The following is a 23,520-nucleotide window of genomic DNA, read 5'->3' on the forward strand; positions in this document are numbered from 1 at the left end:
CAAACGATCATTTCCATCCATTGTCTCAAAGGCCTGGGGTCACAAAAGGACCAAAATAAAAATTGTACTGTTTGCATAATTGCACATTCCACTAATTGCACAGTTCCCATTACTGCACTATCCAAAATATTACATAATCGATTCATTGCACAGTTCTCATTATTTCAGTCAGTTTTTCCACCCATTCAAGACAATTATATTTTATATCCACCCCCTTCATATTTTGCCCAAACATGCAAATATGTCTCTATAGAAAAGTTCACTAACATTGCCTCTATAGATGATGCATGTTTGGCTTGACCATAACCAGTTTTTCATTTGAGCTTTAAAAGAACTGCATGTGGGACATTCTCTCAGGGTTATGGTCTTTAACGGTGGTGGTGTGAGGGAGTGTAGGACTTTATAAATTAGACAAGCTCCTTTATGGTTGACCATGTTGTTAAACTCCAATAGTCTGCGCTTTTACAGAAAGTGACAGTGGTCGTGGGAAATGGGTCTTTTATCAAGTATTTTTAGGTCTTTTTTACAGAGGTTTTTAAAGGACAATGTTGGGTCTAGGATAACTCCAAGGTATTTAAATTCTGGGACCAGATCAAGTTCTACTCCATTAAAAAATACATTTGATTGCTTTAATGCAGTATGACATTTTGAGAAGTATATATAGATGTTTTTGTGGTATTTAACAAGAGCCCGAAGGGCTTGAGTGTAGATGACTGCATCATCCGCATACATCTGTGAGAATACATTTGGACAAGCATTTGGTAAGTTATTGATAAACAGGGAGAATAAAACTGGCCCAAGGATTGACCCCTGTGGGACACCGACATCACTGTCTAAACATGTAGATTTTACACCATCATCTAACACATACTGTTTCCTTTGGGATAGATACGATGTAAACCATTGAAGAGCTTGACTGGGGATGAGTCAGCCTGGACAACAAGATCTAGTGGTTTACAGAGTCGAAGGCTTTCTTCAAGCTTAAGAAGACAGCCCCAACACAGGGACTTCTATCAAACAAGCTCTTTATGTTTTCTGTTAACACACACAGGGCAGTGTCTGTGGAGTGATGGGTACGAAAACCAAACTGTAGTGGATGTAATGAGGGTTTGGTGTTTTCTAGGTGAGCAGTGAGAAGTTTGACCCCCCCCACTTCTCAGCTATTTTTGATGTATCAGGAAGTATGATTATTGGATGATAATTAACCATTAATGGGTGTTACTGCAGCTATTTTCCAATCAGTTGGGATGACTGAATGTTGGAGGGACACAGAGGCACTCATTCTGTTGTAATGGCTGGGGTAGGGTGGACCAAAGATGTGCAGAACTCGGGGCAGATTTACAGTGTTTTATTTACAGTTAGTGATGAAATATAAACAATAGTCCAATAATCCAACAAGAGACGCGGGCAGGGCGTGAGCAAGAGCCAGGGGCACATCGGGGAGACACTGAGATGGGAACAGGGATCCGCTGGGAGTGGGGCACAGACCAGACTGGAAACAGAACCGGAGGAAGCAGAGCCTGAGCAGACAGGAGAGCGGGAACCGGAGCCGGGGCGTAGTACTGCCGGGGTCCAGGACGAGACAGGGAGGGGAAGGTAAGGAGTTGACAATACCAGACCTGGGGCGCGGAGTCAGGACCAGAGCCAGAAGCCAGGAGCCAGGGAGGTCAGGAGAACCGGAACGTTGACACACGGACGGTCTGGCACCTAACAGGATGATGATACGCAGACGATCTGGCCCCGAGTGTCTTCTCCCAGCTCCTCTTAAGCACGGCAGGCGGTGGTGATTACCCTGATGGGACACAGGTGCATGCGGGAGGAGCCGAGGGCTCCGCCCAGCTCCAGATACAGACAGGTGAGGGAGGGGGAAGAGCACACAGGGAGGCACAACAGGAACAGAAATACACGCATCATGACACATTCTGGCTGCACAGGAGCAGGCCTTGAGCACCAGAGCGATAGAGGCCCAGATCTACTACACCAGACAAGACCCAAGGTGTAGGCTGTGCAAAGAGGACAATCCAGCACATGACTGCAGGGTGTAAGATGCTGCAGGGAAAGCAAACATGGAGCGGGCATAGTGTACAGAAACATCTGTGCAGAGTACAGACTGAAGACCCCAAGATCAAGGTGGGAAACACCTCCAAAGGTAGTGGAGAATGAGCCAAGATCCTGTGGGACTTCCAGATACAGATTGACAGAATGGTGATGGTGAACCAACCGGACATTGTGGTGGTGGATAAACAACAGAGCAAAGCCCCTGTGGTGGACATCACTGTACCAAGTGATGGGACATCAGGAAAAAGGAACATGAGAAACTAGAGAAATACCAGGGGCTCAAAGACGAGCTGGAGAGGGCCTGGAAGGTGAAGGTATCAGTGGTGCCCGTGGTCATCGGAGCACTCAGGGGAGTGACCCCCAAACTGGAGGAGTGGCTACAGCAGATCCCAGGAAAAACATCAGACATCTCAGTCCAGAAAAGTGCAGTACTAGGAACAGCAAAAATACTGCACAGAACCCTCAAGCTCCCAGGCCTCTGGTAGAGGTCCCGAGCGTGGCAAAGAGAGGGGATGAGACCACCCGCAGAGGGTGAGAAAAAGATTTTTTTTTTTTTAAATATATGTATATATATATTCAGTTCTGGTCAGATTGCTGGTGGCCACTGCCTTATATCTGTCTGAAGGGAAGAGCTAACTACAATGAAACTGGAAACATCGTTTACATGTTTACAGATCCAGTGTGGTTAGCCCCTTCCTTCAGACAGATATTACATGAGAGTGATATCAGAGCACTCCTGTCGGCTAACATGAGAGTGATATCAGAGCACTCCTGTCGGCTAACATGAGAGTGATATCACAGCACTGATGTAGGCGCTGTAAGTTTTGCAAAGTATTCAGATAAAATAAAAAGTATGAGATGATAAAATCCCAGTATCTTTCAGAAAAAGGCAAGACTTCAAAAACCAAAACACAGGCACAAAGTGAACAAACTCAAACTATTTGAACATACACAACATATATTTCCTCGTGAAAATGTATCATCACTTGTATCCACTGGCTGGTGTGGGAGTAGGTGGACTTTGTACCTGATGCCCTACCTTTAACTGAATGTCACCTAGAAAGACAATGACACGGTGAGAATTCTTGGACTGGTCTGTTAATGTTTTACAGAGGAATAAATGCTCTCTGTATATTTATATGTGCACAACACAAGGCAGAAAACTAAACTAAAGATGTTTTCATGTGCTTATTTTACTCTGAAACCTTTTCAAGGCATTGGATGTTGTATGTAGGCCTAGATGTGAACTGAATTAAATCATAAAAAATTTAAATACTACTACAACTACTACTACTACAAATAATAATAATAATAATAATAATAATAACAATAATAATAATAATAATAATAATAATAATAATAATAATAACAATTTAATAATGAATAACATTTTCATACTTAAGTAGTGTGATGAGCACGATTAGATCACGTTTGATCAACATGAAAAGTTCTGTTTGTGATGTGAACCCAGTGACCCCAGCCTGACCTTCTCCTGTTTACACCTGAACCCAGATGCCCTCTGTGACCTCTGTGTGACCTCCCTCTGACCTCTGATATAAGGCTCTGATTGGCTGTATGTACGCTCACTATGTACACTGTGGTAATGACACTTCCTCTGAACTCCGTCAGAGCGTGCTCAGTGACGCTGGTGCGTTCAGGGGCTGTGAGGACATGACCCTGTGGTCACGTGTCTGTACTGGGGTCAAGCTTCACAAAATCACCTGAAAAATCAAGTGCAGCACTTTAAAGTTTTGAAGATGAATATTTGAATCTTTGTTCAGACACTCAAAGGTTAAACTCTAGACTCACTTAAACACTGTTCACTTAAATGGATCATGAGATTTCTGGAGCTGTCTGGGTTGTAATAGATCTGATGTGAGTAATGAACGCCGTAGTGAACACAGCGATAATCTGGGCTTTTCAGACTGTAGACTGTGATGATGTCATACTCCAGATGGGGTCAGGGGTCACAGATGTTGAACTGGATCATTTCAGGCTTGATTGCTCACGGGCTGCAGGTGTGTAGTGGGTGGCCCCAGTGACTTCGCCCAGCTCCAGGTGAGGACACAGAAGGGCGGGGGAAAGACAGCACAAAAACAGAGGGACAGACTGGGATCTTGACACTATCAGAGACTAGAGCCAAGACCTCACTGTGTTACAACACAAACCTGCATTTGACCAGTACTCACTTTATCTGCCCCGTGTGTGTTAAATACTGTTGGTCTGTAAAATGTTGTGAAATCATTTTAAACCCAACAACTGATACTTAGCAGTGATCACGCTGGGATTGTACTGCATGTATTTCTATGATGGAAAGTTCAGCAGTTACCATGGTGACACAATGCACAAAAAAGTTTGAAAAGTGATTTAAAGAGCACATTTTGAGGAGCCTGTGATCAATCCGAACGTCCGTGGTCCTGAGTTTACACAAAAGGGTGAGAGTGAAAAACTGTTGGCAGATGTTAGCTAGATTGTGACGAATTTGATGTGTGTGAGACTTGTTTAACAGCGTAGTTGTTAAACCTGTAGTTCAGGTGAGCTGGTTGATTATTAGTTTGAATCGGCTCCGCAAACTCGTCATATTAATCTTCTGTCTTAAAGTCCTTTGACGACTCTCATGTCTTTGGGCTTGAATAATGGCTCCACTTTATGAAGAGATTGTGAAAAAATCATTTCACTTTGGTTTATTTGTACATTTGTGGCCCAGTTACACAGGTTAAACTAGAGGCATTCTACAGTGATTGGTAAAGGTACTTCACTTTTAAATGACTTTGCTGTTTCTGAAACATTGATTTTCTACGTTTGTTTAGCACAGTAATATTTGAGTTCAGGCACACTGGACTAAACTCTGCTGAACCTGTGACTGTGGCTCCTCCTCTCACTGATGTTCAGGGTTATTTTTTCAGATTGATGCTGATGTACATTTCAAACCAGCATAAGTTTAAATATTGACACTTTGCAGCTGATGTCATCAACATTCCCTGGGAGTGCAGCTAACCAGAGGCACTGCTCTGTCTGAAGCCGTTACTCAAGTTAGTCTTTAATCAGAGCTTTGTTTTAACACAATCTGACCATAAAGACCTGACCTATCTGAACTCCAACAGGTGAGCTGATTTGTGCTGTTAAACAAGTCCCTCTAAAATAACATTACAGTCACAAATTAGCTAGCATTAGCATTAGCCAACAGTTTTTCAGTGAGCTTTTGGTGTAAAATCAAACTCCTAAACAGGACCATGAAAGTTGGGATTGATCACAGGCTCCTGAAAATGTGCTGTTTACATCACTTTGGGATATTTTTCTTAGATTTTAGACAATTTAAAAACTTTTTTTGCAGAGCTTGTTAATGTGTGCATTGTGTTACTGTGGTGTGTAACTGCTGCACATCCCACCATAGACATGCGGGCAGAACTCCCCCAGAATGATGTCACTATAAAGTGTCAATAGTGTGTGCAGTTACATGAAGTTTAGTGTGTTATAGATGTTAAGTGATGTATGTCCAGGTGAAGTTTGTACCGATTCCGGCCTGTCCCACGATCCAGGACATTCTGATGAAGAGCATGACGCCCCAGATGTTCAGCATGCAGCGGATCTGAAAACACAAAGTTATGAAAATAAGATAAGATAAACTTTATTGTCCCAAAAGGGAAATTTGTCTTGGGCTCACTGCCCGCAGCTTAAAAACAGTTACACTCACACATACAGTACAGTCAGGCAACAGTCTCAAGATACATGTGCCATTATTAATGTCCATTATCCATTTGTGCACTGCACAACCATAAAGTGTCCAAGTTATTGCACAAGCCCCATTGCACAAATAATTATTGCACCAGCCCATAATTTCACAGTTTTTGCACAAGCAGTTATTGCACCACTGAAATAAAGTGACTAAGTGCACTTTTGTTGTGCAGATTTGTTCAATAGTGTAACAGAAGTGGGCACAAATGAGAATTTGTATCTGTTACTGTTAAAGTTAGGCACCCGATAGCGCCTGCCCGATGGAAGGTGAGAGGGGTTCCCCACACAAATGTGAAACTAAAACTCACTTTGAGACGTTAGGTTTGGATCTGCGGATCACGGTAATGTTTTTATCTCATGAACAGTTAGTAAAGACCATACAATTTGGTCCAGTCTTGGTTGGTGTGTTATTTTCCCGTCTGGACCTCTGTGATGCCGCACACACAACACAAATATCTTCATCATATTGTTGCATCGAGCTGCTCTAAAACACATACGGAAAGATGGTGATGGCCGCATGGCAGTGATACTGAATGTGATTTAACTGTTGTTATTTTCTTTGCTGTCAGCGAGTGTTGTGCCATTCTAATCATTATAGGTATTAACTTTGCATGAAAAAGTATAAAATAAGACTCACAACCAAATGTGTCTGGACCTGCTGCATTACAAGAGTGAAGTGACTGGAGCACATGGGCGTCTGTAACGGGCCGCTCTGTGTCTTTTTTGGACCCCTCTGTCAATAGTGGGATTGTAACATGAAAAGGTGTAAAAATCTGAGACTGTGGCATTTGTTTTGTTTGTATAAAGTTCATCATAGAATTCTTTACATTTTGAATAAATATTTTGAGGAATAGTTAGCAGCTCTCCTGATGTTCTTTTTATGCTTTGTGATGTGTGTTTATCTTGTCTCTCAGTGGCTCTAACAGCATCTCTGATGCATTTCAATTCAAATTGTTTTTTTCTTAAATTTCAATATTATTTTTCTAATGTATTTACTTCAAATATGATGTGTTAATTTGATTTTAAGGACCGTTTTGTAATCTGTTGGTTACTGAGACGGCCATTAAGTTCCTTTTCTGTGATTCATATGAAATAATACAGCCTCTGTCTGTTACTTCCCCATTGTCATTAATTAAAATGAACCTGTCAATAAGATCAAATACGAACCAAAGTTACGATCCAGTGAGAATTGGGGATTGAGGCACCAAATGTAGTTTTGCTTAGGTATTACATAATTAAACTGAAGTGAGATGGGACAATGATCAGATATAATAATAATAAAAGCAACACGCGGCGATAAAGGCCTTCGTCACCTCTTGCAACCGCAGGGTACACACCACCATGAAGGTCCTGCCTTTTTTTTGTTCCCACTTACATCTCCCCCTAAATTTAGCGTCTGTGTAATACTACTCCATTCATTCCAGTGAGACTATTTATGACAATTTCACACTTACACAGTTGCAAATAGAGGTATGTCTTCAGTGGCTTTTTTATTCAGTGATGTGCAGAATATGTAATATATGTAAATATTACATTAAAGATTTGGCCTGTAACATGTAGCAAAGCATGAATATACAAGGCTCCTTGTACAAATTGTTCTCCAAATGCATTAATTAAATTAATAATGAATTTATTACATTTCAGTTAAATAAACACAGCAAAAAAACTTTGAACAAGGTTTACCCTTACCTATTTGAATATAATTTGGTCACATTCGGCGAGCCGGATTAATAAACTCAAAGAGCAATGTGAGGCCCCCGGGCCACAGATGGCGGCGCGCATGGTCGCAGCGGCTCACAGCTCTCCATGTTGTAAGTGTCCCATGTCTGTATTGGAGGGTGAGTTGTTTTTAATCTCACTGTGCATGTGTATGGTGTTGTGCATGTGTATAGTGACAATAAATGCATTCTGTTCTATTCTAGTTTGCCCATGTCTGTCTTAAACCATAAAAGCTAGAGTCATGTGACTTTCTCATATTGTGGCCCATCACAAATAACACACCTATGATTTTTTTCATAAGTTCACACCAAATATATTGTGTTATACAAATTTTTGACAATAAATTTAGAAGAGGGCGCTTGAGAGCCATTTTGTGAGATACCACCTTGATTTGCGTCTGCAAATCTGCATAAGCACTCTATTGTCTTTTTTCCAAACAAAAAATGTGTAAAAGAGAATTTTTGTAGGCCCGAGCCCCTACAGGGCGTAGGGCGAAGCCTATGCACTCATCATTTCAGTCTGTTTTCACAAAGTTGCGCGCTTTGCATCAGCACCCCTCATTCACCATTGACCCCACGGTGACGTGGAGAAATTCGAGAGCTTTCGAAAAATGTATAATATGTCATTGTAATGTTATTGGATATATTGTTTTTGCTAAAATGATTATTATTTGTGTTTGTTTATTAGGCCCGAGCCCATACAGGGCGTAGGGCCTATTGCTTCCACAACAATGAGTGCATGGGCGCAAAGTGCTCAATTTCATGTGCCCCGCCGCCCCCTGCACAGACTCCTGTATCCTAGCATATATGCATATTTGTTCTTGCTAGCCTGTCAGCGTCAACGTTGACAAAGGCGAGGGCTGTTCGATGCCACTTGTGGCTTTAATTATTATTTTTTCTTAAAATACAAATTCTTTGCTGATCAAACAGTGCGACTGGTGTCACTGAGAAAACACAAGATTTCAAGTTCTACAAAAGTTCATAATAGAAAAATAATATGCTCAATGTTCTATAATAAAATCAACAAACAAGTGACTGAGCAGCACTTTGAACAGCCTCCAATGACACTGCACCATCACCACAAACTCATGTCATTACATCTGCATCTTTCTACATTTTAAATCTATATAATTTTAGCTGTCTTAATAAAAAGGAAAACTGGATACGTTGATGACACAATCGAAATTTAATAATCTGATAACAAACTTTTATACACACACCTGCCCCAGTTTTTAATAGACTTGTATACTTGTTTGTTTCGTGTTTTTCTGCTTGTATTGTATTTTAAACAGGGCGTCCATGAAAAAGAGAGTCCAAATGCTCTCACTGGATCCCCCTGTATAAATAAAGATAAATAAATAAAATAAATGACTGCAGATAAATTAGAACAAGGTCAAAAATCATCTTCATTTTAGTTTGTGACGTTTGGTTCAAGTTCCACAAACTGTAGAAAATGCTTGAAGTTTGTTTTTAGTTTAATTTTTAGTTCAGTTGGGAGATTGTTCCTTTATTGTTTTATAGGAGAAGGCTGTTTGTTTTGCATTTTCATGTGGTACACTGCCCCCTGGTGGAGGCAGGTGTAGAGTTATTCAGGGTTTTATATACCAGTCGATTTAAAGGCCAGTCTTTGTATATGTCAGAGTTAAACAGTCTGTATTTTTGTAGAATATGGAGGTAGTGGTGTTGTCGTGGTTTTCGTTCTAGGATTTTACAGGTTTGTTTGTGAAGTGATTCCAGATTCCAGAAAACCAGCTCTAAAACTTCTGGATAAGGTTGTTCTACATGATAATTTCTCCCAATGAGTAAACAAATTTCAAGAGGACTTTATAACCGAAGGGTGAGTTCCAACAACAGGGGAATCACACTCCTCAGCCTTCCCAGTAAGGTCTATTCCAAGTTACTGGAGAGGAGAATCCGACCGATAATCGAACCCCAGATCCAGGAGGAGCAGTTTGGTTTTCATCCTGGTTGTGGGGCTCATGGGAGTTTGCCCAACCAGTCCACATGTGTTTTGTGGATCTGGAGAAGGCATTCGACCGTGTCCCTCGTGGTGTCCTTTGGGGGGTGCTCCGTGAGTACAGGGTCCAGGGCCATTTGATAAGGGCTGTCCGGTCCCTGTATGACCGGAGCAGGAGCTGTGTTCATTGCAGTAAGTCAGACCTGTTCCTGGTGCATGTTGGACTCCGCCAGGGCTGCCCTTTGTCACCGGTTCTGTTCATTGTTTTTATGGACAGAATTTCAAGATGTAGCGGGTGGGTAGAGAGTCCCTGCCTCAAGTGGAGGAGTTCAAGTATATCTGTGTGTGTAGAGGGAAGTCTGAGCCTCCCTGCTCAAACTGTGACCTCCGTGGATAAAGCAGAAGAACATGCATGGATGGATAGACTTATAAACACTGTGTTATCCAGGACAAAGTTCACCTGTGAACACAAAAACAGGACATGATTCTTATAGAGTGTGAGAACAAGGTATTTCACAACTTTACAACAAGTGTTTATTGCACAGGGCTCTGAATATGAAATTTTAATCTACACAACAGTGGATTACACAGATTAGGATTATGTTTAGGACGTTAGCCTTGTCCAGTCGACTGCTTTTTGAAACCTTTAGTTACTGTTAGGATTCAGTCTGAGTACATTGGTCGTACATAGGCCTTATATTTTAACATGCACAGGTTGATTTAGTTAAATTGTTGGAACAAATTACCTAAATAAACTTTTTATTTTGGGGAGATCATTTTCCTTTTATATAATCTTGATAACTCAGATTAAAAACCTCCTAAACACATTATAGTCTCATTACACAGTTTTCCACAATAATGTTCTCACCAAAACAGAGGAATAAAGCGGCGTTCAGTGTTACTCAGTGGACTCAGCCTCAGGAGCTCCTGGCCTCAGTGTCTGTGTCTCTGGATCTGGAGAAGATCAAAATATGAACACATTAAGAACATGATGAAACACTGACACAGATGAAATGTGCACTTACCTGATGTTTCCCCAGCTGAAAACAAACAAACTCAAATTATTCACATATTTATCCAGAACACATAAGAATGACAAGACAAATCATTTCACATTTAAAGTGCATTTGACCTGTTTGACTGTTTTTCTCATTCTGACTTGGTTTGGTGGATAGAACCTGTGCTAAATATTGATCAGAGTTTTACATCAGTTGAGTGACAGTGTCATATACACAATATACAGGAAGTATCACTGAGTTCCAAAATGAAATCCCTCTACTCTGTGTCATCAGCACCGAAAAGTCCAGACAAAAATCCAGGGGGAAATTAGGTAGAAGGAATAACACTTTGTCAGTTTAAACAATAATTTGACAAAATAAAGGTGCTATAATTCAAGTTTATTAGTCTAATCAGAAGTATTGTGTCATTTGGACAGGTTTTGGCCCTTGTTTACATTATGGTTGCTCGGTAACATTTATGGAATTATCTCTAAGTCTGTCACATCTGGAAGTAAAATTATAAACTTCACCAAAACAAAAAAACTAGGCAAAATTTTGAGTCAGACCTTAAATATAATGACATAAACTGTGTTTTTATTGATTTGAGTATTCAAACCTGTCAGATGCACTGAGTAATTTGTCTGAAAGAAATGCAACACTTTTAAACATTTTAAAGCACTCACAGTTTGTCGCCGGGGTAACAGGATTTAGATTTCGTCTCATCTGAGCATCTTGTCGACGATTGTTTGGTGCTGAAAAAAGAACATTGAAACAATTCAAGCGTAAAACTATTATTACTATTATTAATGAGAAAAATGTGTTACATGTTTGTACAGATATGTAAAGTTAACAGTAAAGAACAGACAAGAAGTAATTTGTGCATTTTCATTTAAAAAAGGACGAGTCTCAAAAGAACATTCAAGTCAGGAAAGTCAAACAGACACAAGGAAACTACAGACGATTTATTTTCATCTGAAGATGTGGAAGTACCACAGAAACATGATGCACCTCTATGGGGTATTAACTGTAACAAATAACATATTTAGATCATTTTTATCTTTTTATCTATTTATAGAGGATTGTCACGTGTGAGAATGGGTGACGTAGGCTTGTGGGCGGCTAACTGTAAGGAGGGTTTGAATAGGGCCCAGGAGAGATCACTAAATTACTAAAACATTCATGGATGACATCTAAAACCTCTTCATGTTTTTGATGTGGGAACAACATTATAACATTTGTTGCTTAATTCCTCCTCTTTAACATTAAATATGATCATATTTCTGACATAAATTGCACAGTCCTGTCTGACCTCTCTTTCGTCTGATCACAAACAGAGCCACAGCAGCAGCGACGATGACGACTCCCACAACGACCACAGCAGCGATGATGGAGGTCGGGGGATTTTTGGCTGAAAAATAAAAACAAATTCAAGTTAAATCTCTCATGATTTCTTGAGTAGTTTCAATATCAGTTGCTTCATTGGTGCAAACAGCTCCACAGATGTTCCCTGCTCCTTCACACTGTCACACCACAGTCTGGGTTTGGGGTTTGACTCTGATCCTTCACATGAAACTGGACATCTGTCATTTTGGGTTAAAGTCTGTGATCTGGAAGCATTTATTACATAATGATTTTAAATTATGACAGGTAACCAGAGGGAGGAGTATTTAAATCTAATGTCTGTATAACTCTGTCGTCCATGTAGGTTCCATCACTAAAGAAAGAGCAGACGCACTCACTCTCAAAAACTATTGTCCAGCTGACAGAATTTAACTTTATTCTGCTGTTTAAATCTCGCTCATTCCTGGCTCTCACAAACACATCACTTCAGACAGAGAAATGAAACTAAACATTGTGTACACCTAAACTCCGCCCACAACCACATTTCAAATGGAGCTGTTAAACTGGGCGGGGCCTGGAGGACTAAAGGAGAGAGTGAAGAGGAACTAACAGACTAAAAACTGCAAACTTGTGCTCTCATCAGCGCCCCCTCTCACCGTTGGTCCTGATCTTGCTCCGGTCCAGTCTGGTCACATACTTATTTTTGTCCCCAGACACCTGGAACACACAGTGGTACCTGTCCCAGTCCTCAGGGGGGACAGAGGACAGGTCCAGGGACACACTGGTCTGGAAGGTCCTGTCTTCGTTGGGCAGGATCTCTCCAGGATCCACGTCCTCCAGCAGCTTGTCTCCGTCTTTGGTCCAGAACAGCCTGGCTCTGTCAGGGTAGAAGCCTGTGGCGTGACACGTGACCGGGGAAGAGGAGGACTTCTGCAGCAGAGACACCAGGGGGAGCTCTGCACAACACCACAGGAGAGATAAACAAACTTAAAGAGGAGGTATTTTTCATCTATGGGGCTTTAACTGCTAGAACATAACATATTTAGATCACCATGTTTCCTTTTATTGTTTTGAAAATGCTATTTTTCCCAAAACAACATATTAACATGTTTTATAATTTTGCTAAATCACTAAATCACAATCATATCAGATTTCTCAAGTTGCTGTGTACAGTTTTGTATATTGTTTTTTGTATATTTATGGAGAATTGTGGGGCCATGTGTGGTGTAGAGGGTCCGACTGCTCACTGTATGGAGGGTTCATATAGGGCCTGGGAGCAGGGCTGGAGTGGGAGAAGAAATTGGCCTTGGAGTTTTTGGTCTGGACCTTTCCCCCTGACTGCAACAATAAAAAAAAAAAAAAAAAAAGCACAAGGCTTTTTTGATGTTAGTTTGATATTATAGGCTAATCTCATATAATATGTGGGTGTAATTTGATTATAACTGAGGTGATTTGGCTTTTGGCTGTTTTAATAAGCCAGTGTTATTAATTGTAGCAAAATCTTTTTAGTCATGATGATTGATACTAAATAATTAAGTTTAACAGGTCCCCCTGTAGGACCCTGAGTGTGCTCGTTGTGCACGCCCCCTGGTGTTCAGAGTGCAGAGCCACAGTCTGAGTACAGCAGTGACAGCAGTGGTCTGAAGTGGCCCCTAAACTCCACAGGCTCCACACAAACATTCTGTTCACTAAATGTCTTGATTTGAGTGTGATTTCTGTAAACAGACTCACTATCAGCTGCAGCTCTGAGCACGCTGCTGCTCGGGACAGGGGCTGGGGCTCTAGCATCAGCCTCGCCCTGTTGGCTTTGGGCTGGTCCGGGTGATAAAGGACTGGGCCAGGACCTCATGTGCGTGAGGCGACGGCAAACTCATGATAGAGTTTATACAGCCAGGGAAAGCTGAATAAGAGCGGGCCACTGAAGCGTTACATCAGGACTGTGTGGTGTTGCAAAGATCTGACAGTGACCGGCACAAAAAAGTGCTTTGGCCCACAGGGAAAACTCTAGTCCAGTCCGAGAGAGATCGCTAAATTACTCAAACACACATGGATGACACCTGAAACTTCTTCAGGTAGATTTTGGTGACAGAACGTTATAACATGGAAGTAAGAAAAAAAGAACTAAAACAAAACATACATTGAGTATAATTTAACTTATTATAATATAACTTATATATATATAACATGTTTCATACTAGTGAAATCGCTTCAGGGTTCTGTCTTATTCAGTCTTGTTATTCAACTTCTGTATTTTAAAATCTAAAATATTCATACAATGTGTAAGACTATGTAAATATTGAATAAAATCACTACAGTCATGGAGGTAAGTGGACATGTCCTGTTTTTGACAAAGGTCATTCTTTTCATTCAAAAGTCAAAAGGAAGTAAAGAAATGCTCCTGTTTCACTAGTCAAGGAGGAATCACACCAGAGAAACACTGGTTTATTAGGGCCTGAGCATGAATGTGCAAGGAGGCACCTCACTTTTAAAAACTTACCAACTCAGGACATCAAAAGTCCACATTCAGGTTCTACTAGTACCTGAATGTGGACTCCCCTATTCTTCAAACTTACCTGAACATATTCCATTCTTGATCCAACACTCTGCAGTAAATGCTCGCCAGCATTCAAGCTACTGCATATTACAGTCCTCAGTATAATCACGTCAGGCCAGGATTGGCAGCCCTCACACTCGTGAGAGCCCTTTATCACTGCTTGCAGTTTTAATTTTACATATTTGTCTCTTCTCACCTGTCCTCTTCAGACTTTTCTCTCCATAGCGCACATAGTTCTTCAGCCCCACAGTGCAGACTTTGTGGATGTCATGTTTGTAAATCTGAGTTTGTCCACTGCTCTCATACTTCAGTTTGATAATAAAGGCCTCAGATTTAGCAGCGACCCAGGACTCTGTGCTCAGGTCCAGAGAAAGAAAGTCCTGTCCATCAAAGGCGTACTGAATATACACAGTGATGTCATCAGTCTCATCGTCCCAGTCACAGCCGAACATCGTCTGCCAAGTGTGAACACCTGGAACACAAACATCAGGACCTGAGTTTATGTTGGAGGAGTTGAAGAGTCTCATTTCAGAAAAAAACTCATATTTATTGTGTTTATGTAATTACATTTTAAGCTCATAAAATCAATATGACAATGTTTACTGTTGTACTTTAAGCTCTTGTAAAACACTGGCTAAAATTGCACAGGACAGTACAGTGTAAGCGCCAAAGTTTGTCCTTTTATTACTTTATAGAAAAACATTATCTCTGTTCATTGTGTCAAAGTCAAAGTGTCACCTTCAGTCTGATTGAAGAGTCGTTTTACAATCTCTATGGTGACTTTGCCTCTCTGAATACCATTCACACAGCGCTGAGTGTTCCAGTCCCAGAACAATGGGTCGTCTTCTGTCACTCTGTTCATCCACTCCTGTTTGGGCTCCAATCTCCTGGTCTCACTGTCACAGTGTATCACCTCCACATCATTCACCACAGCGACTGCAACATACTCTGGGAAGTTTGGAACTTGAAACGAAGAAATGTCAAATAATCTCAGAGTGTGTATCACTGTGGGGAGAAGATTAGATCAGTCCTAAATGTAAAATACATGTATTTTATGAATATTTCAGTCAAGATGAAAACAAATTAATCAAACTAAATGAAGCTGCTGAATGAAGATGAGCAGTGATGCAGGAAGATGATGTTAAAGGTAAAGCTGAGGCAGGTCTGTGTAAATCAGAAAGACTTCTCTCACTGTCAGAGGATGTGATGAATCTAATCTGTTCTGAGTTAATGTGTCAAACTCTATTGTGTGATTCAGATATTTGCCTGATGGAGGGTGAGGTCTTTACTGCTTTAAAGTTCAGAGTTTTATATAGTTATTTTATTCATTCATGTTTAAACCAATAAAAATGCAGAATGGACTTTCACATCATGTGTTGCTAAGTTAGTGATGGGACTGGCGGCTCTTTTATGGGATCTGAATCTTTAGGATCCGCTCATGTCAAAGAGTCGCCTAAAAGACTGGCTCTTTATATTTATTTATACGACAGAAGCCAATGTGAAAACTCATTTAACAACAAACTAATCACAGAGAAACGACCCTCAGATGTGTTTAAAATGGTTCAAACTGAGAGTAGGACTGTTTAATCTTTGGAATTATGAATTATTTAAATGAAATGTTACACTAATAATTAAAAGCGTGCGAGCGAACATGTGCCTGACTGCGCCCGGTGTCTCTGCACGCTGTTTACTCTCCAGCGCCCTCTGTCTTTTTTTTTTTTTCACCATAAATACATCATCAAAAGACGAACAGACGATCACAGATTTAGAGGGGTTGAGAGTCTAAAAGCTGTCACATCTCAGGACTCTCTTCTGTCCTTTCTGGAGAGTCCGTTGCTTCATCGTTCACTTTACCTGTGGAACTCATTAAACCTTCTGACTTTGTTTCAGACTCTTGGTCGTCTTTGACACTTACACCAGAAACAAACATTCTGACATGTATCAAACCTAAGAGGCAACTGCTGTTGTGATTTTGGCCTTTACAAAAATAAATTGAATTAAAATTGAATTGAGTCGATTTGGACCATCAGAGAAAACCCAAACATCAGTTTATTCTTTATCGCAGAATTTGTAATTTTACAATCTGTACAATTTAATATCAGTGTACAACTGACAAATCTGAACTAAACAAACATCAGCAGTGTCTCGTTCTGACATGATACTATCTAAGGCATAGCCTCTGTCTCACTGCACAAACGCTCAAAAGTGGATAGATCTTCTACTGTCGTCCCTCGTTTTACATATCACATCATTTCATTTCATGTTTTAACATGAAACTAATGTAATTTCATGAAATCATGTGATTTTAAGATAGTATCTGTGATCGTCTGTTCAAGTCTTGTTTTGATGACGTACTTCTTGAAGAAAAAAAACAAAAAACGAGCGGGCACAGGCAGAAAGAGAGAGGGCGCTGGAGGATAAAGAGTGAGCGGAGACACCAACACTGGGCACAGTCAGGCACATGTTCGCTCGCTTTCACATTTTCACTGTTCACTGTTCTAGTTACCGCACCCTCGATTTCTGTCTAAGCCACATGAGTCAAACTCAAGGCCCGCGGGCAAAATGCAGCCCTCCACATCATTATATGTGGCCCTCACAGGGTAAATTAAAAGGAATGACGGTCTTAACATGTATATTAATTTGCATAGATGTAAAAATGTCTGTAACGGCATGTCTCTTGATAAAATGACAATATTTGTAACGTGAATAAGTAATAAATACAGAAACTGTTAAAAGTGAAAAAGGTAGTTACATTTATTTTACATCTGGCCCTTTGAGGACAGTCATTTTGCTGATGTGGCCCTCGGTGAAAATGTCATTGACTGGTCTAAGTTCTCTCAACTTAGACAAATGACGCCACACTGCTCTGCTTCTGTGATGATCCTCGTGTTGGTTCAGTGTTTGTATAAAAATGCATTCAAATTAGAAAGAGAGATTCAGTTCTTTTAAAAAGTTAGCTCCACTTCCAGCCATTTGCGTCAAAGATAAAGTCAGTCAAAATGTATATTCTTAAAATTCAGTAAATATGTAAACTTCAACGCAAATAAATGATTGTCTTTTTCATTGAATCATGTTTAAACCAATAAGAATGCAGAATAAACATTCATCATGTGTTGCTAAGTAAAGTCTCAGTGTGTAATAAATGTGTTATATAAGACAGGACTAAACCAGATCTCACTCTGCTGTTTACTGCTGTAACTGTTCCATACAGAAAGTCTTGTTTTGGTTTATAACTTAAAGCTGAAACATTGTGAATCCAGATGAAGTTTTCTCTTCTGTAAAACTGATCACACAGTTAAAGTGAGAGAAAGGACAGAGAAAGAAAAACAACTGACTCCACGTATCAGAACAGGAGCAGGGTTAAGTTAAACCTGAACACCACAAGATCCATCTTAAATGAACTCAACACATAAAGAGTACTCACTCGATGTGCTGTCTTTTATTAGGATTCCCAACAGAATTAGAGCCACAAAAGTCTTCATGATGAACACGAGCAGAAACACTGAGACGTGTCACTGGGTCGAACTGAGTCTCACAGGTTTTGGTGTGAAAGTGAAAGTAAAAACTAAAGGTGTCGTAACCAGCGTGACGTAAGGACCAAAGTTGCAGACTCGTAAAGGTTTAACAATGTCTTTTCACAATAATCGTGATCACAAGGATAATAGTCTGTAGTATAGTCCGTGATCTAAAAACTAGGCAAGAGTCCAAAACCATAGAAGCTGGGGAGCGTGGGTGCGAAGTCGTGGACGTGGAGGGACCGAGGTGTACGGGGAGCAGAGCGAGACAGGATCCTACCAGGGTTGAGGTGCACGAGCAGGGGAGGTCCGGAGCTGGTTCCCGGCGGATTCCTGGATGAAAGGGATAAGGTTCCGATAAGCCAGAGCAGACAAAAATCCAAAGCAGTGTAAAGCCAAGAGCATATTCACGTGAGTACGCGGACGTTCCGGCGCCGAGTGACTCGTCCGAACCCCTCTTATCCACGGCAGGTGGCGTTGATTGCGCTGATGGGGAGCAGGTGCGCGTGGGAGGAGTCCGGATTCCGCCCAGCTCCGGAGACAGACAGGTGAGGGAGGGGGGAAGACGAGGGCGCAGGGAGAGCAGAACAGGGATCATGACAAAAGGCTAAACTGGTTTTACAAATACAACACAGACATTATGTAAATGATGTGTTCCATCAGTGAAACATAAATGTTGAGAGGAGTGTTTGCTTATTTCCTTCTTAAAACACCTGATATTTATAAAGATCATTTGTGAAAGTTAATCTGCTTGTCTTTCAGTGACTCATCTCTGTTTCATTGAGTTTTTTGAACACGTCTGAAGTGACTGCTGTTGTGACTTTGGGCTCTACACAAAATTGAGTCCTTACAGCGTCAGGTTACACACAAATATGACATTTAAATTAAAACTGTGTCAGGAGACTCTATACACCACATTCAGTTTCAGATTTATAAAGTGTTTGCTTCAGTCTAATTTCAGCCTGATTAAAACATGTCTCTGTGGTGTCTTCTCTTAAACTTTGAGCCATTCCTTTTCCAGAGCTTCATACCTGTCGAGATGTTGAAGATTCTGGCTCAGATCTGAAATGTGTCTCTGGGTTTAACTAGAGGCAAATGAAACACATTTTCAGATGCCCTCCCTGTGTCTCCATTCTGTGTAAAAGTTGTTAACCCTCTATTTCACCCTCTACAAACATGTTCTGAAATGCCTGTGATTCTTGGATTAGTCTAAAGTTCAGATTTCAGTCTGTCTCAGATGTGGCGTGTTATTTAAACCACACACTCTTATATACCAGGCTCCTCTGTTTCAAACTATAATTAAAAACATCAAACTAAAAGTCCATTTCATCAATATGTGGTTTTGTATCTCTCAGCATTTTTAGCTCAGTGGGAGGTTGTGGGTTTGACTCCTGATCTGAACAGAGTGCAGATGTTCTTATGAACTTATTACCTGCATTAATGACACCTGTTTGAACTTGTTATCAGTATAAGTTATCTGTCCACAACCTCAGAAAATCAGACTGCAAACTGCACTATGGCCAAGACCAAAGAGCTGTCAAAGGAACCACAAACAAAATTAGACATGCACCAGGCTGGTAAGACTGAATCTGCAATAGGTGCAGCTTGGTGTGAAGAAATCAACTGTGGGAGCAATTATTAGAAAAATAGAAGAGGTATAAAACCACTGATAATCCCCCTCGATTGATCAAAACAGAACTTTTTGGTAAAAACTCAACTTGTTGTGTTTAGAGGAGAGAGAATGCTGAGTTGCATCCAAAGAACACCATCCCTACTGTGAAGCAGGGGGGTGGAAACATCATGATTCAGGGCATTTTTTTCTGCAAAAGGACCAGGACTGAGCGATAAGTTTTTATCTTTTCAATTCAGCTTCATTTCAGAAAATTGTTTGTGTCTAGGTTTTAAAAATAGTCAGGAATTCCATATATCTTTTTCTTTAAATTAATAAACTTTCAAATAATTTAAAAATGCAGAGTAAAATTGTCTTGTAATTATCCCAAATCAATTAAAAATAAATAAATGAATTAGAACTATTACAAACTGACATTTAAAACAGGTTTTCAAATCCATATTTATGCCACTTCCACTTTTCCTCCTATTTTAGCTCATTTCTCTTGACTTTATGACACTACAGAAGACAAGACTTTATGGTAAGTTTGATTTGATCTTTTGTCCAAATCAGGAAACTGTTCTGGGTGAAATTTGTCTATATTCATTTTATTTTTGTAACGCCCAAAATCACAACAACAGTTGTCTCGAAGGGCGTTCATGTTTTGGTTGCTGGGGGAAACCGGAGTACCCGGAGGAAACCCATCCAGACACGGGGAGAAACATGAAAAACTCCACACAGAAAGGCCTGGGAGACCTGGGGATCGAACCAAACCTTCTGCTGTGAGGTATGAGTGTTACCACTCAACCACCGTGCTGCCTACACACAAAAACAAACAGGAAAATCAAACAACAGGAAAAAGGTTGAGGAGGATGAGAGGGCGAGGAGGAGAGGGAGGTGGGTGGAGGAGGGCCAGGCGGGGAGGAGGAGAGGGTCCAGCTGTCATCGGGGCATCTGAAAGAGTTACACTCCACAGGGGGAGTGGGACAGGGGACAACATGTGAATAGCATTGCTGATGAGAAAATAGCACAAAGCAGAGGATAGTGCTCAGGTTGCCATACTTCCCCCAGCTAGTTACTCCTACTGCAGCCTGTCTTATCCCGGGTTTTAATGTCCCTAACTTCCTCACTATGTAACCTGGTCTATACCGAAGAGGAAGGTTTTAAGCCTGGTCTTAAATACAGAGACTGTGGGGCCTGTTTAACATCAGCAGGGAGTTGATTCCATAGCACAGGAGCTTGGTAACTGAATGCTCTCCCTCCCACTGTACTTTTGGACACTCTAGGAACCACTAATAGTCCTGCATTCTGAGAGCGGAGTGCTCTGTTTGGCTGGTACGGGACAATAGCATCTTGCAGATAGGATGGGGCCATACCGTTTAGGGCTTTGTATGTCAGGAGGAGGACTTTGAATTTGATTCTAAGCTCGACAGGAAGCCAGTGCAGATATTTTAGAACAGGACTGATGTGGTCTCTTCTTTTAGTTCCTGTTAGGACTCTGGCCGCTGCATTTTGGACCAACTGAAGGCTCCTTATAGTACTTTTGGGGCAGGCGGCGAGCAGAGAATTACAGTAATCAAGTTTGGAAGTAACAAATGCATGGATGAGTTTTTCAGCATCGTTTTTAGGTAAAATATTTCTAATTTTAGTTATATTTCGCAGGTGAAAGTATGCGGTTTTACAAGCTAGGTTTATATGGGCTGTGAATGAGAGATTTTGATCAAATAGGACTCCAAGATTTTTTACAGTAGCGCTAGAAGCTATACTCACATTGTCGAGTGAGATTATCTGGTCCGACAGAGAACCTCTTTGACCTTTGGGACCAACGACAATGACCTCTGTTTTTTCAGGATTTAAGAGCAGGTAATTCAAGGTCATCCAGGTTTTGATGTCCTTCACACAGGCACTGAGTTTATCTATTTGATCAGTCTGATTTGGTTTCATTGATAAGTACAGCTGAGTGTCATCAGCGTAGCAGTGAAAATTAATGCCATGTTTTCTGATAATGTTCCCCAATGGCAACATATACAGAGTAAATAGGATTGGACCAAGCACAGATCCTTGTGGAACACCACAGGCTACTTTAGAACAGGGAGAGGTGCTCTGGTTTATACTAACAAACTGGTACCTATCTGATAGATAGGATTTAAACCATTTGAGGGCGGTCCCTCTGATTCCAATGTCACATTCTAACCTCTGCAGTAGAATGTTGTGATCAATGGTGTCAAACGCTGCACTGAGGTCCAGTAGGACCAGGACTGAAGCCAGCCCGTTATCAGCAGCTAGTAGTAAATCATTTGTTACTTTAAGCAGTGCAGTCTCTGTGCTGTGGTGAGCTCTGAATCCAGATTGAAATTTTTCAAATATATTATTGTCCTGCAGGTGGCGGCAGAGCTGTTTCACCACCACTCGTTCTAGAATTTTTGAGAGGAAGGGAAGATTAGAGATAGGTCTGTAGTTGACTAGTTCATCAGGATTTAGGTTAGGTTTTTTCAAAAGGGGTTTAATCACAGCATACTTAAAGGACTGAGGAACGTAGCCATTTTCTAACGACATATTTATTATGTTATGGATGGAATCTATTATTAGGGGGAGGGCTTCTTTGAGGAGTCTGATTGGAATAGGGTCGAGCAAACAGGTTGATGGTTTGGATGACATGATGGCTGAGGTAATCTCCACCTCATCAACAGGAGTAAATTTATCTAATATTATTAGAGGATCCATGTGGGATATTGGTATTACAGACTGGATTAGCTCAGAGCTGATTTTTGGAGTAGCTTTGTTGATTTTGTCTCTAATGGTTGTAATTTTGTAATCGAAGAAGTGAAGAAAGTCATCACAACTAATGTTCGAGGGGATAAGAGACTCATTAGCAGTGTGGGAGTTTACAGTGCTGAACAGAAATCTGGGGTTATTTTTGTTTACTTCTATTAGATTTGAATAGTATCTAGTTTGGGCTTTCCTCAGAGTGGCCTTATAAGTGAGCAGGCAGAGCTTCCATGCCTTCAGAGACTGCTCAGAGCGCGAGCGGCGCCAAAGCTTCTCTGTGCGTCTTACATGTTGTTTGAGTGTCCTGAGCTGTAACGTGTACCATGGAGCCGGAGGTCTTGGTTTAATGCTTTTCTGTTTTAGCGGAGCTACAACATCGAGAGCAGATTTTAAGGTGAGCATTGTTCTGTCAACCAATTGATCAGTGACAATTGGATTAAAATTATTTCCATTGTCACATGACATATCTTTTAGAAATGGCTCAATAATTTCTTTAAACTCTGTAACCGATTTATCTGATAATGTTCTTTTCATTATAGTTTTTTTCTGTGGGGCTGGATAGTCTTTTAGTATAAATTGAAAGGTAATTAAGAAATGGTCAGAAAGTATAGGGTTTTGAGGAAGGACAATTAGATCATTAATCTCAATACCGTAGGTTATAACGAGATCTAGAGTGTGATTGTGACAGTGAGTCGGCTTATTCACACTCTGGGTGAAACCGATCCCATCCAGCAGCCAAAAGCATCACTGAGGCAATCACTGCCGTTATCTACATGTATGTTGAAATCTCCAACTATAACAATCCTTTCCCAATTCAAGACTAAACTTGAAATGAAATCAGAAAACTCTGTCAGGAAGTCGGCATATGGACCAGGAGGTCGATAAATTATATATATATATATATATATATATATATATATATATATATATATATATATATATATATATATATATATATATATATATATTGGGGCACATAATGGAGAGTGCGAGGCTTTCAAAGGAGAGGTGTGTATAGTTGGGTTTGGGGCTAAGAATTAAACTGGAATGAGAGATGACGGCCACACCACCACCTCGACCTGTGCTCCAGGCACTCTGAAAGTTCATGTGACTTGATGGTGTAGATTCGTTTAGTCTAACGTAATAATTTTCCCGAAGCCATGTTTCAGTTAGGGCTAGCAGTTCAATATTAAGGTCGCCAATTAGTTCATTTATTAAAAGAGATTTGGAGGAAAGAGACCTGATGTTTAGCAGTCCACATTTTAC

The 23,520-nt window shown here is 40.7% G+C and overlaps 1 protein-coding gene across 3 annotated transcripts; it reads right to left on the bottom strand.

Annotated features, from left to right (window-relative positions):
- Positions 1–9,393: 9,393 nt before the first annotated feature.
- Positions 9,394–17,865, bottom strand: LOC117375869 (major histocompatibility complex class I-related gene protein-like). 3 transcript variants are annotated; one of them, XR_008648820.1, is made up of 8 exons: positions 17,786–17,865; positions 15,100–15,366; positions 14,558–14,833; positions 12,464–12,763; positions 11,776–11,874; positions 11,150–11,218; positions 10,337–10,508; positions 9,394–9,928 (listed from the first exon to the last, which is right to left on the bottom strand). XR_008648820.1 is itself a non-coding variant. In XM_055224430.1 (8 exons), exons 1-8 carry the CDS (start codon positions 17,841–17,843, stop codon positions 10,367–10,369), a joined length of 1,140 nt encoding a protein of 379 aa, XP_055080405.1. In that variant the 5' UTR covers positions 17,844–17,865; the 3' UTR covers positions 10,241–10,366. The 3 variants fall into 3 exon arrangements, 2 of the variants coding, with proteins under 2 accessions (XP_055080405.1, XP_055080406.1); XM_055224430.1 differs by lacking the exon at positions 9,394–9,928 and having other exon boundaries at positions 10,241–10,422; positions 10,494–10,508; XM_055224431.1 differs by lacking the exon at positions 9,394–9,928 and having other exon boundaries at positions 10,241–10,422.
- Positions 17,866–23,520: the final 5,655 nt, after the last annotated feature.

The sequence above is a fragment of the Periophthalmus magnuspinnatus genome, chromosome 9 (genome assembly GCF_009829125.3).
Source record: "Periophthalmus magnuspinnatus isolate fPerMag1 chromosome 9, fPerMag1.2.pri, whole genome shotgun sequence".
Lineage (NCBI taxonomy): Eukaryota > Metazoa > Chordata > Actinopteri > Gobiiformes > Gobiidae > Periophthalmus > Periophthalmus magnuspinnatus.